The sequence below is a fragment of the Garra rufa genome, chromosome 2 (genome assembly GCF_049309525.1).
Source record: "Garra rufa chromosome 2, GarRuf1.0, whole genome shotgun sequence".
Classification (NCBI taxonomy): Eukaryota; Metazoa; Chordata; class Actinopteri; order Cypriniformes; family Cyprinidae; genus Garra; species Garra rufa.
In genome coordinates, this window is record NC_133362.1 from 60,581,114 (window position 1) to 60,595,803 (window position 14,690).

General features: G+C 37.9%; 2 protein-coding genes and 2 non-coding genes across 4 annotated transcripts in view; 2 read left to right on the forward strand and 2 right to left on the reverse strand.

Moving 5' to 3' along the window:
• LOC141326018 (uncharacterized) overlaps window positions 1-14,690 on the reverse strand; it is a 301,935-nt gene that overhangs the window by 37,114 nt on the left and 250,131 nt on the right. The gene's annotated exons all lie outside the window — the stretch shown is intronic.
• On the reverse strand, window positions 2,390-9,923 carry LOC141325761 (uncharacterized). Its single transcript, XM_073834499.1, has 8 exons — window positions 9,804-9,923; window positions 9,567-9,620; window positions 8,909-9,110; window positions 8,321-8,430; window positions 8,083-8,151; window positions 5,923-6,036; window positions 2,889-2,969; window positions 2,390-2,740 (listed from the first exon to the last, which is right to left on the reverse strand). Exons 1-8 carry the CDS (start codon window positions 9,921-9,923, stop codon window positions 2,675-2,677), a joined length of 816 nt encoding a protein of 271 aa, XP_073690600.1. The 3' UTR covers window positions 2,390-2,674.
• Window positions 11,308-11,379, forward strand: trnaw-cca (transfer RNA tryptophan (anticodon CCA)). Its single transcript has one exon. It is a non-coding gene; the product is annotated as a tRNA-Trp (tRNA).
• trnaw-cca (transfer RNA tryptophan (anticodon CCA)) lies at window positions 12,860-12,931 on the forward strand. Its single transcript has one exon. It is a non-coding gene; the product is annotated as a tRNA-Trp (tRNA).

The following is a 14,690-nucleotide window of genomic DNA, read 5'->3' on the forward strand; positions in this document are numbered from 1 at the left end:
TCTCTTTTAACATACCTGTTAGTCTCCAATACCAATTGCTCCACAAGTTGCTCATTCATAAACAGTCTGAAACATTCTGCCTCAGAAGGATTTGTCACACTACCTTGAACACCTGTGGCAGTGTTGTCAAAGTCCAGGTCTGGTGAAGAGAATGGATCTAATGTCCAGGTTGGAAAAAAGTCCCCCACAACAGCGCCCTCACTGGCAGGGCTGGCATTATCAGGGATTGCCATCGCCTCAGAACGATCACAGTCTGTAAGGTTTTCCGGGAGGTGAGCTTCTTCATCACTGTCTAAGAGCTGTCTGTCACTGTCACTGCCAGATTCAGCGTCCGAGTGGAAGAGAATTTCCAAAATCTCATCACAAGTTAGTTTTTTTTCCATTTTTACTCTGAAGTAATGTGGTCAGCACTGAGGGTAGACCTGTCACAAGCCCGCCAATCATTCCTGCAAAAAAACATCCCCGCGAACTCTGTCATAATGCATAGTGATGCCATCAGCTGTCAAGGAAGCCATTTTTGTTATAGTATAGTAATATGTCAACAATAGCCTAAACTATAGCAATGTGACACATCGTGTGACAGTGTTTCATTGATATATTGTGCTTAAATGCCCAAAAATGTTTTGTTGTGGGACTTCTGTGACAATCTGAATGTTTGTGACATAATATAAGCACATCGTGAACAGCCGCTCATTAGCCTATGAAAACAAACATGCTGCGTGCAAAGGATGCCCGTGTTTGTTTCATAAATTGGCATTATTGTGGTTATATGCCATATAAACTTTATTTTATGGTGCTTCTTAGACAGCCTGAGTGTTATAATGAGTGTTATAGATATAATTTAAGCACAACATGACACTGTTTGAGTGAACGTAAATGACAGCCGCTCATCAAAACAAACACGGCTACCCGCATAGGATGCCTGTGTTTCATACTTTGGCATTATTGTGCTTATATGCCCAAAGAATTATTGTTGTAATTATTGCTTCTTAGATGTGTTTGGGTTTGTGACATAAAATAAGCACATCATGAGCCTGCAAACACAGTTTCAGTGAACGTAAAGGATAGCCGCTCATCAGCCTATGAACGGCTGCACGTGTTTCATTCATATATTTACATTATTGTGGTTATTTGCTCTGTAATCTTGTGTCTGGTTCTTCTGTGACAATGTGTTTATGACATAAAATAAACATATCAAGTGCCTATAAACACTGTTTGAGTAGCTAGTTGTGCGAATACGAATGACAGCCTTTATCACTCTCGCCTCTCCCTGTGTTTGCGCAGAGGCCGATTTGAAATTTAGAATTTGGCAGTTGCGTGACGTCAGAACGTTCTAAATCCCATATGTGGGACTGTACTGCTCAAAGGGTTAATACCGGACAACAGGAAACAGGAACAATGGACTATTTAAACATACTCAAAGGGGAGTAGTCACTAAACAAGACAGGTGTTCACAATCCAGGATAACAAGTGGAAAGTCCAAATGCGGGCAAGGCTAAACCAAATAAACAATGAACCAAAGGGGAAGACAAAGGAACAAACCAAATCAATGGTAAAACAGGGGGAAATACATTAGGAAATACATAACACTCCAAAACAGACCACAATCCTGACATATTTGTATCTTAAAGGAAAACTCCTATAAATGCATATTCAATAAGGTCAGAGGCAAAACGAACTGCCCACGGGTTGAAATGGGTTGGACTGTCTTCCCTGTATTAGAGGGTTTTAAGTAGATGGCCCACCTATATAGCAGTCTTGTCAGAGGTATGTAGCTATCTGAGGATAGTTCACATGAATGGGTTGTTCTTGATTGGGCTGTTTCCTTCATCTAGGAGGTTTTCAGTAGACAGTCCACGTAAGGCTATAGGTCTCTTTCAGGCTCCCTATTCATGAAGTTTTTGTCAAAGATGTACCAGTCGAGGCTGGTTTTCTTTGATAAGATTCCCCCCTTGAAGTATTCCTACCTATGTTTTTGGTAGCAGGGTTAGGTTTTCTTTCCATTTTAGGGCTTTAAGTAAGAGGCCCCCTGAGGTTGACTTTTTTTTATGTAGCGATGCCTCCACTCCACTCCCTTTAATCATTGTATGTTTGCCACTATTTTTTTGTGCTCTCTCACCAGGTTGATAAGCATGGACCAGGGCATGGTATAGTAGGTATTTTGTTTCCCAAAGTGTCCCCTAGGGCAGGGGTTTTCAAACCTGTCCTGGAGGACCCCCAGCCCTGCACATTTTGTATGTCCACCTTTCCAGACACACCCAATTTAGTTCTTGCAGTCTCTACTAAAAATCTGATGAATCAGGTGTGCTAGATGAGGTTGACATACAAAATGTAAAAAAACAATAAGCACACAGTATGAAAAAACAGTGCGAAAAAACAAGCCAATAAGCATTTTTTACATTCTTTATTCTGACAGATTATACAGTATTAAGCAACCAAACATGACTTGAGAGAAAATCAGGAAATAGTATCTATTAGTGTTTTGAATAGTCATTGTTTAAACACATGTGACTTTAAACAATTTGTAAAGTTTGTAATCTGATCAAGTAAAGTCTTTGCTTATTTAGTCCTTTTTTGGTAATGACATGCAAATAGTGAGGGTCTGGTAATCATTGGGAAGTCCAAGTCCATGTGTCCCATGAAAGCAACACAAAACAGCAGGATCAAACAATAATCAACTGTATTGTGGAGGATTGTCTGCAGGATGCTGATGCACGGAAGGGTTGCTGATCACAGGTATCTATAAGAAAAAAAGCTATATGATCAGCTAGTTTACTTATTGATTGCTTATTTACTTAATAATATCCGAAAAGTACTGCTCCTATTATATATTGCTATACACATATCCATTTTTTTGTATACCATTTTACTTTATAAACTTCTCTTACCTCTGAATGGTCAAGATCATGGTAATGGCAGCGCCTAAAGTCACAGGACAGTGGAGGTGAAACTTGTGGAACATACGGCACCTTTGGAGAAATGCACATATAGCATTTTATTTCTAATTATTGTAAAATCCCATAAAAGTGCAACAACATTGGCATACAGTTCCAGTATTACAGCTTTTGCTATTAGTAGAGACACTGCTGCTGCTAAATGCTTTTGAGAAATGCACTGACTCAGGTAATTCACATCACTTCAATCTCTGCACATTAATTACTCAAGCCTCCATCATTAGGTCAAACATGACATTTTGGAAAACTTTAATATATAATTTGTTTAATCAAAAAAAATTTTGTTCAGAATGACTTGACTAAAATGAGCATTAGAGAGAAAAGCTAAAGACTAATATATTCTTAGCTCTTGAAGATGCCTGTTTTCCAAGGAAATTATGTCCAGCAAGTCTTGTGATTTCAGGGTATTATGACTTCAAAGATTTTAAAGGACAAGTAGCACCAATGTAACAGGGTGGAGTGGAGTTTGAGTGACAAACTAATTAATTGTTTTATACATGAGTAAATTTATCATTATAAATTGAATTTTATATAATTTAAAGTAAGCCTTTTTTTTTTCTTCAGGCGTAAAGAAATTTAAAAACATTTAAGGAATTATGGACTTCAATGGTTCCTGTGAGTTTGTACATCCAAAATGCAGTTTAAATGCAGCTTCAAAGAGATCTAAACAATCACAGCCGAGGAGTAAGGGTCTTATCTAGCGAAATGATCCATCCTTTAAAAAAATAAAATAAATGTATATACTTTTTAACGTTGAATGCTCATATTGCATATGCGTACTCTGTGTAATGTGGGTCAATACAGGTAGGGAATGTCGAAAAACTGCCTTTTCATTTTCCCCTCTAACTTCAAAATCATCCTACATTGCAGTAGAAGTACCGACCCTGTGTTTGCAAATTGAACATGCAAAGGTCAAGCACCCTTTACAAAAAAGGTAAAACAGTGATGTAGGAGAAATTTGAAGTTGAAGAAGAAAATGAGATGGGAGTTTTTCTCCCAAAAAACAGTGCTTGTGTTGTGTTGAAGCCTTTTGAAGCTGCAGTGAAACTGCAGTTTGGACGTTCAAACTCACGGGCACCATTGAAGTCCAGTATAGAGATAATTCCTGAAATGTTTTTCTCAAAAAACATAATTTCTTTAAAATTGAAGAAAGAAAGGCATGAACATCTTGGATGGCAATGGGGTGAGTACATTATCTGTAATTTTTAATTCTGGAAGTGAACTACTCCTTTAAGAGAAGAAGGAGATGCATATACTAATACTCAAAATTACTAATTTAGAAATATATGTGACCTTTATTTCAAAGTGAGGATCAGATGTGGAAAAAGGATTGAAGAACATGAGAATTAATCAAGTGCTTCAGAAAGCTTTTTAGTTTTTAGGTACTAACAATTATGAATCCTGAATCATATGCATGTGAAAGCTATTGGCATGAAAATTGATTATATGCAGTAAATACAGTAAAATATTTAGTATTGTTTATGGGTTTGTGATGAGATCTCATTTCACAAGAACTTACAATATTTAAAATGTGAAACTATTTCTAGTCAAGATGAAAAGCTGTCTTGTGATATTTGCGTGCTTGCAATTGTAACATTTTATACAATAGTTCAGTAAGCTATAAATTAATATTGTTTTAAATTTTAAATTCAATATTAGCTGTTTGGGTCAATTCTGCAAACAAAATAGTTCCAAATAAAGCCACGGCGGAACTGTTGCAAGTGATGTTTCTTTACTAAATTAATCGTCCATTTTGAACTAATTGAGTGAATCAATGATTCAGTGAGTTATTAGACTTGTTTAAGATGCACCATCACTGTGCAGACCAATCGGCATATTGCATTAAAGTACCGCAAGAGTAATTTAATGCTTTTCTCATTTAACACAATAATGATTTTATATGATATTTTGGGTGTAATTTCTCAGCCGTATCTGATGTGTTAGTAATTAGAAGTTTTTAAATGGTTTGACAGCCCAATTTTTTTTATGTTAAATTTGTGGAAAGGAGAAAGTCACACATAGCTTCAATCAGAAGTTAGAAGCTCACGTACATTTCTAATGTTTCAGGATGGTCATGTGAAATCATATAGGAGAGAAACCAGTCCATTGAGTTTGTGGCAAAACCTTTACCGGGCTTAGACATTGTTCTTGTTTTTAACTGCATATGCTAATTCATTCAATATTGTCTCTTGAGGTAATTGTGCAATCACATTCCTTGTTTTGTTTCATGGGGACATAAAATCCACTAAATAGTAGCAATAACCCATATAGTCAGTTAATCTTGTGAGATGATTAACATTGCTTTAACTTTTGAAGAAAATGTGCCCGGTGATCAACAAAAATCTATCTGTTCACGTAAATCATTTGGGATACAGCTTCACCTACAGCATACAGTAAGTGAGTATAAGTGTTTTTTATGCATCTTTGCAAATCACCTTTTTTAATTATGTGCTAGATAGCAAATTCCGTGGCTAAACATTACAGCTCGTCACCCCATGGAAGAGAGGGACTGGGTAGGCAGAACTCCTTGGCCTTTTTTAAGGCAAATGCAAAAGAATGGGTCACTCTAAAAAGGCCTGATTTTTGACGCGGTTAAATGGGTGTTTTTCACACTGCAAAATTTTACCCAAAATATAGTACAGACTTCTCATTGAGACCCTAAAGAATCATATCAACTTGATGACCCCTTTAATATCTGGAAACGCAATGTGTTTAAAGTTCACTTCATCAACATTTACATAATTTCCAATGTTTTTGTGTACAGATGTTTATAGCACAAGAATTTTATGTTAAAAACGTGAACGTTTGACCATTTGAAAGTGAAGAATTTAATAAATAAATATGTGTAACATAACTTAGTGTTTGTTGCTTATTATCAAGACATCCATAAGTAACTATTTCCATTACATATCAGAGGGTTTCAGTTCACTAAAAAGTTTGTGAACCTCCATCTTGACGCATTACTAACCTGGGTGCAACAGCTGCAGCTGACTTTACAGGCATATGCTGACAGACAGATGGAGATGATAAACTCAAGCAAGGCGAATATGAGCAACACAGTTCCAATTCCCCAGAAGAGAATCTGAGATGAAAATCAACAAATAATATTAAAATAATTGACAATTAGTACTCACATAGGTACACTGGCTGCTTAATGTATAAAATCAATGCCTTCTTAAATTATTAATGATCAGTAATAGTAAGAGATGTGATGTTGGGGAGAAAAAGACTGGACAGATGAGAGCAGATTAAGAATTTACTTTCGACAAGTGTACTGACCACCAAGGTTATTTTCGTAAACGAAAACTAAAACTAAGACGAAAACTATTGATCAAAAAACATTTTCGTAAACTGAAATAAAATAAAAATGTCAAAATAAATGAATAACTAGAACGAAACGAAACTAACAACTTTTATTGAAAAACTAACTGAAATAAAATAATAATTATCAAAAATAAATAATCGTTTTCGTAATCATTATGTTCTCACCCCATGGGGCGGAAAAATAAAGGCTGCGACATGAACAGCACCTGAATTAAATCTAGGCTACTGCATCAGTTTTTATTGATGTATTTTATGTAACACAAGCGATCAAACCAATATACTGGAGCTGCTTAATCGTGAAATGATAGAGATTCAAACCCCCACGCGATCATTTGTAAATGACAACGATTCCTCATGTCTTTGAAAAGTCTTACCGGAACATTCAAATCTATATTTGCACTGCCGCTGACAGAGAGAGCGGTCATCATGTTTATGTAAAAAAAAAAAAAAAAACGCTTCACAAACAGTCTTTTCAAATACCCAGTCGTTAATATTATCACAGCAATATTCTGATTAAAGGTCATAGTTTGGATATAAACACTGATGTGATGTCTATGGTAGAGATCAAAACAAAGCACGTCATTTTTTGAAAGTAATTGGCGCTTCAAGTAATGTTTGTGTCGATTGCTTTGTTTCGCCACTAGATGGAAACAACTGTTAAAATATGTATTTGTCATTGACTACTAGAGATTGATTCAAAAACGCAGATTCATCCAGTTATGTTTTTGTGAGCAAATCATTTATTCATTCAAACCACTTTTTCATAAATTTAATATAAAAAGTTGGTGTATTAAATATATTCTATTTTAAATATTATGTATTAAATTATTAATAATTCATTCAAATGAATTAAACACTTTTTTATAGACTGAAACAATTAATATTTGTTTCACATTATTTTGCTTAGTTTAGAATTGCTAGGAAATCGTGATCTCTATTTAATCTCTAAAAAACTAAAACTAAAACTGAAACTAAACTATATAAAAACTAAATAGAAATGTGTTTACAAAATAGAAACTAAACTAAAACTAACAAAATTGTTAATGAAACTAATAAAAACTAAACTAAGTTTTATTGCAAATTTGAAAACTATACTAAAATAAAACAAATTTAAAAAAGCAAAACTAAATTAACCTTGCTGACCACACACTTATCTTATTGTGATTACTACATTAATGCAAATGTAAACATTGATGACATACCGTATACTTTCCCCTAAACTCGTAACAGTCAGTATCGTAGCAGTAATTGTAAAATGGTCCAAGAGCCAAATCAAATGGAATTAAAATAATGGTAATGCCTGCAGTTATAGCACTGATAATGTTCATTCCAAGCGAACCTTTAACGCATTTTGTTAACATATCATATTAATGTAGATGGAAAAATACACAACATGAATGCAAAGTCCAGTCAATCTTCCCTGATTACTGTTTAGATTACAGTAAATATACCAGTCTCAAAAAGGAAAACTGTTTTTTTTTCCCTTTTACTGTTAGTACAAATATTTTTTTTAGTGTCTTAAGAAGTGATTATATGATACAGTGTGGGTTGTATCTATAGGTGCAATTTTGATGCAATTTAGTATAAAATATCAAACTGTCCAAAGTTTCATTAAGTATGGGTGTTGCGTTCAGGAGATAAAATTAGTTTATATAATTAGTTTATATCTCAGTGCTTCAGTTAATCTAAATTCATTTAATACATTTTTGCCAGAAATATCCCTATCTGTAAGAATTGTTTATATCAATTGCACAAAAATGTGAATCATATTATTACAATGCCAATACAAATGTTGAGTACATACCAAACACAAACCGAAGGGAGAATTAACTTTGTTTTCAGCAGCAATGCAGAGTGAGCCTGCGAAAATGTACTGAGAGGAGAGAGAAAGAACAAAATGGAATATTCTGTTGGAATATGTAGCTTAAATAAAAATAATTAATAATAATAAATATAAAAAATATTATATAATAAATAATAATAATAAAAAAAAAAAAACTGAAAAACTGAAAAAAAAAAATATATATATAATTGTTTCTTACGATGATTGATCCCCAGTAAGGAATACCACTAATGACAGTGATGGAATCTAAATTAAGTGTCAAGACGTCCCAAACAGTAAAGTCAACAGGCCGATCATTATCTGGACAGTCTGTGAGGGACAAGAAAAATGTACAGGACAGAACAAGAAAGTCTCTTATAAAGTAAAACAGTTTCAAATTTTGGGGACCAAAATTAAATATACAATAAATTTATGGCAACTATGGGTATGGACTTATGATTGTACTCGAAAATATCCTAAAATATTCAAGCACAGAAAGCTCATTTTTGCAGATGTGCAACTTTGTCCATTAGTTAACATTTTTTTGATAGTTTACAACTTGTAAAACATTCTTCTCTGTGACTCTTTGTGACTGGTACACTGTAAAATGTTCTCTGTAAATGATAAACCTTATTTTATATTGGTCTTCCTCATTTTGTATCTAAGTCACATTATGCAATAAAATCAGTGTATATTGTGTTAATGTGTCTACTACTCCTTTTTGTAGAATTTATTCATGTAATTTTCTTACTTCACACTACCATACACACTTAAAAGGAAATATCTGGGGTTATGAGAATATTCTTACCCCAGGGGCTTTTGGTTGGCCTTTCAGAAATGCCTGAAGTCCATGAAAAGTAGAAACTCCTGTGACATGAACAGGCACAGGAGCATTTGTCACAGCCTCGACTGCTGTTGCTTGTGTTGGTGGTTGAACCTGAATGATGTGTGTTGAAGAGTTCACAGGTAAGACTGTTTGGGACATTCTTGTTTCCGAATCTGATATTGACCTACACAGAAATCATAGTACATCAAAACATGAAAAGGATATGATTAAAAAATAAATGTTTTTTTTTTTTTTTACATTTTTTAATTTATTCAAAAATTCTATATTCATTATGTTTGTTGTTATAAATACAGTCGTCACATTGTAGTTACTCAAATAGAGTAACTCTATTAGCCCTTGGGAATGAAGAATAGACTATATTAACAGCTCATGTTGAAACTGATCTACATCCATTTACATTAAAGGCATTATAGATTTAATACCAGCCTTTATAGATTAAATAAAGGAAATTCATTAATTCATTAAAACCATTTAGTTAAAGCAACAACAATAACAACAAGATGCAGATACATAATGAAAAGACTGTATAAAGATGTAATGTATGAATATATTTTGTTTTACCAGAGAAAAATCCTCTCTTCAGTTTGCTCTGTAGGGTTGCTATGCTCTGCAGTCGTACTTTGCCCTCACAAGAGCTCAGGTGATTGGATGGGGCGGCAAAACTCTGACACTGCTACAAGGTAATATAAAAATTTTGATTACATTTTTTTATTTTTTACTCATCTAGAAAATAATTCTTGAATTAAGAATTTTTTTATATTTGTCTGGAAACCAAGTGGTGCAAGAGTACTGATAACGGAGGCTCAATCGTGACAGAGCCCCCCACCTAAGAGCGGCTTCCAGACGCTCCAAATACCTGTGACAGTTCAGGAGAGTGATGGAGTGGGCCTGGCACAGAGGCATGAATGGCGGCCCCGGTCCATGTGCAGGTGGAGAACCAGGAGACTAAGGCGGCACCGACGGAGGGTGAAGCCATGGTGGTGGAAGGGTTGGCTCCTTCATGGGGCCGGGCGACGGAGGTGGAGCCGGTGGAGCCCGAGGCGGAACCGGAGAGTCGTTGGTCATGGGTGACACCGAGGATCGGAGATAGAGGTCCGGTGGTACGCGGCGGAGCCGGAGCGACAGAGGACCGAGGCTGTGCCCACGGGAGGGAGGAGGTCCACAGAGCCGGTAGGACGGAGTGACGAGGCGCAGCCGGAGGAGTAGAGTCCAGAGGCGAAGGTGGGGCGACGACTGACCAGGGCGGAGCCGGAGGGACGATGGAGCCCGGTGGAGCTGGTGGACCGACGGCCGACGGCGGAGACAAGGGAGCAGAGAGCCGGGGTGGAGCCGCAGAGTCCAGGACTCTGAGGCTGGAGGCGATGGTGAGGGATCCTCCAGCCAGGGCACCGATGGAGAATGGCAGTCCCACGGCAAGTCCTCTGCACCGAAGGTGGGTTGAAGGTGAGCAGAGGGACTTCTTGGCCGGGGACTCAGGAACATCGGCGGCCATCTTGTGTGCAGACTCTGGCGTGGGAGCCATCTTGTGTAGTGGCTCTGAGCTGGATTTTACTGTGGGAACATTGTTGTCCTCTTCTTTCCACAGTAAAAGGAGAGCCACTTATTTGCAGAGCAATGTCAACATAAATTTGTAAAGTCCAGCTAGGTTCGACCATAGGCATCAGTGAAGCCAATGGCTCTAAGAGTCCTCCACAGAAGAAAATCATCAGGCATACATCATCCATAGTAGACCGATTAGCCAATTCGATGAAGTCCATCGCATACTCCTCAACAGACCGCTCACCTTGTTTGAGACGCATGATCTGTACCGTGGAGTTCGTGCTGGAACCGGATGACACCATACTAGCTGCTGGATCCTTGTAGTGGCGAAGTCTTCTGTCACAAGGACGGACTGAGACGAGTGGATCCATTCGCAGCATTTATTAGATAAGACAAAACAAAACAAACACACAGGGGCAGGCAGAAATCGTAGTCAAAACACAGGCAGAAAGGTCGGGGCTGGCAGTGAGAATCAAACACGGGAAAACAAACACGGGAAGAAACGCTCAGAAATGCAGCCGGGGCAATACAAGACTTCGATACAAGGTCAAGCGATCTGTTCTTGACTTTGTGAGTGTAAAGACTAGCTGATTTGCATAGTTTATCAAAGTGCTTAAGCATGAAACACTAAATATTTTTTCCGCTATCTTTTAGTGCAATGGTAGAGTGTCTGGCTCCAAATCACCTTGAGGTCAGACGATCTGTTTTTGATCTCCTGAGTATGAAGTCCAACATCAAGAGTGTTCCTTGAGCACTGTATATTTACTGATTTGCATTCTGTGTCAAGGCGGTTAAAAAAAATACAAAAATACTGAGTTCAGGACCTCGTGGCGCAACGGTAGTGCGTCTGACTCCAGATCAGAAGGTTGTGTGTTCAAATCACGTTGGGGTCATGTGATTTCTTGTTGACTTCTAATGTGAAAGAGGTCCTTGTTGTTGTGTGCTGCAGTGGTTTCCAATCCCACCGCTCTGTGTCTCCCTTATTAACCACACCTGATTCAGATCATTAGCTCGTTAGGAGAGAGCTCCATGAACTCATCTGGTTGTGTCAGAAAAAGGAGACAGACAAAATATGCAGGGCCGCGTTTTTCAGAGTCATCGTAACCCTAAGTTGATTGTAACTCTATTGGTTTCAATGCGTCTACGTTGTATTAAGGATTGCAATGCTTTTGGGAAACACAGTGGGTCACCAGGATCAGGATTGAAAACCACCGGTGTACTGTATTAGATTTGTATCTTGATCTGTTATTTTTATTAAGCCTGAGATCTCATGTAATAACCATTCCTGTCATTGTGTACTGTGACAGATCTGCCTCTTGATGTGTCACTTTTTTATATCTTGCCCTGCAATCTCTGAAGAAATCATGGAAACATCTACGTGCCGAATTCAAAAGCCAGCTCCTTCGAGCCGGAATCGAACCAGCGACCTAAGGATAGCCAATGTATCATCTACAGTCCTCCATTTTTTTTCTTTTTTTTTTCTCTCTTTTTTTTATTAAGAAATTTCAAACATTAAAATACAAAAAAGTTAAAAGTTTTTCATAAACCAAAACATTTTCACATCACATTCCTTATATATACGTACAGAATTCTTGTTAAAGCACCCCTATATAAAAACTCAAACCATTTAAAAAACACCTCTTACCGTTAAGGGTTAACAAACATCTTCCATTACAAATTTAAAAGCCGTTTTTAAAAGTTTCATCTTTCCAAAAATGACAGTTCGATTCCCGTGTCATTTAAAACCTTTAGGACCACTTGAGTAAAAACAGAATAAAAAACATCCATCATTCCCTCTAGTTTCAAATAATAAAACAGACATTCCACATATTTTTCAACTTTTCTCTTAAACACAATCCACACATCTATTAAAACATTCTCCTTTTTTTTCACCACCCTTCTCTGCCATATAGCACTCTTCATCAACATCACAAGTAAATTAATTATCTTCCCATTTTTACATTTCTTATTAGTGCCCAACATTAATACCCTTTCCCACTCAAAGTTCTCATTTCCCTCCACTCTACCAGCTGAGCTATCGAAGGCAGGGTGACAAAAGGTGGCTTAAGCAGGAAACACCAGATAGGTTTGTGGTGTCTTGGGGTACATCTGTTTTTGACTTTGTGAGTGTAAAGACTAGCAGATTTGCATAGTTTATCAAAGTGCTTAAGCATGAAACACTAAATATTTTTCCACTATCTTGTAGTGCAACGGTAGAGTGTCTGGCTCCAAATCACCTTGAGGTCAGACGACCTGTTTTTGATCTCCTGAGTATGAAGTCCAAAATCAAGAATGTTCCTTGAGCACCGTATATTTACCGATTTGCATTCTGTGTCAAGGCGGTTAAGCAAAATACATCACCTCTGGGTTCAGGACCTCGTGGCGCAAAGGTAGCGCGTCTGACTCCAGATCTGAAGGTTGCGTGTTCAAATCACGTCGGGGTCATGTGATTTCTTGTTGACTTCTAATGTGAAAGAGGTCCTTGTTGTTGTGTGCTGCAGTGGTTTCCAATCCTACCGCTCTGTATGTCTCCCTTATTAACCACAACTGATTCAGATCATTAGCTTGTTAGGAGAGAGCTCCATGAACTCATCTGGTTGTGTCAGAAAAAGGAGACAGACAAAATATGCAGGGCCGTGTTTTTCAGAGTCATCGTAACCCTAAGTTGATTGTAACTCTATTGGTTTCAATGCGTCTACGTTGTATTAAGGATTGCAATGCTTTTTGGAAACACAGCCCAGAGCAGGGGTTCACCAGGATCAGGATTGAAAACCACCGGTGTACTATGATAGATTTGTATCTTGACCTGTTATTTTTATTAAGCCTGAGATCTCATGATATAACCATTCCTGTCATTAGCCGTTTTTCCACTGTTGGGCCAGTGCGAGCCAGTGCTAAGAGCGTGCCGGGCGGGGCTAATGGCCTCGAGTCGCAAGCACCAAGGCCAAAAGTAAGCTGCGTTTCCACTATCGAGCCAGTAGCCTCGCTGCGCAAACCTAAAGCCCGCCCGTTACACACCTCTTTGGATCAAACGTCACGAAAGCCCTTCCCTTTCAGCGGGAAGATTGAAAATATGTCAGGTGGGCCACCGTAGTGTGATCATCGAACGAATAAAACGGAGAGAGAACCGTAGCGGCTGTTTTCCTGTATTCTGGGTGAAAGATGAGGCAGCGAAACCAAGATGCGTAGACGGAGGCTCGGCGGCGTTTACGCCGAAGGCTTTGTTAGCTGCAAGGCGAAAATGAACAATACAGCGACGTGGAAGCCGGATACAGCGAATGCAGAAACGCCGATGATGAAGATGCTGAACGCTCACCTTGTAATATTGGTGACGTCTGTTCTGATGCGAGAAGTGCTCTACAACAGTTGTTTATACAGCAGCAATATTTGTAATACATTACATTAATAAATCACTTGAAAAGAAGCTTTGTTTTTTATGACCTACACACAAATCTTTCGCCTAACTTGGTATTACATCAAACAAAATGTTGCATACTATCTGCAAAAAATAACGACACAGTCGTATTTCTAGTATAATCTTTTATGCCTTTATTTAGGTACAGGTACAGTAAATGTTAACATGTTATCAAGGTGTGTTGGTCAGTTTTTTTTTTTTTTTGGACGATGTAAATCAACTTATATATCAGATCTCATTTTTATAGGATCTTATTTGCATTTGTCCAAGTTTAAATAAGAATAGATACTCATCAGACATGCATTTAAATAATGTTTTCACTTGTCTCGAACTTGCAATGTGGTGCGCTGGATATTTAGCTTTGCGAGTTCAGCAACGATGTATTTTATCATGTCTTCGTTTCTGCAGACGCCGTCAAACTGGCGTTGTACATTGAGGAAGCACCGACGAGGCACGATCAGGCCCCGGAAGTGACAGTGGAAACGCGACTGGCCCTGGCATGCACTAGCACGCCCGCTTTTGGCCCGACAGTGGAAACGCGGCTAATGTGTACTGTGACAGATCTGCCTCTTGATGTGTTACTTTTTCATATCTTGCCCTGCAATCTCTGAAGAAATCGTGGAAACATCTACGTGCCGAATTCAAAAGCCAGCTCCTTCGAGCCGGAATCGAACCAGCGACTTAAGGATAGCCAATGTATCATCTACAGTCCTCCGCTCTACCAGCTGAGCTGCCGCGCGGCAGCCGAGAATAGTTTTGCTAAACAGCCCTAAACTGTTTCCCATTCAT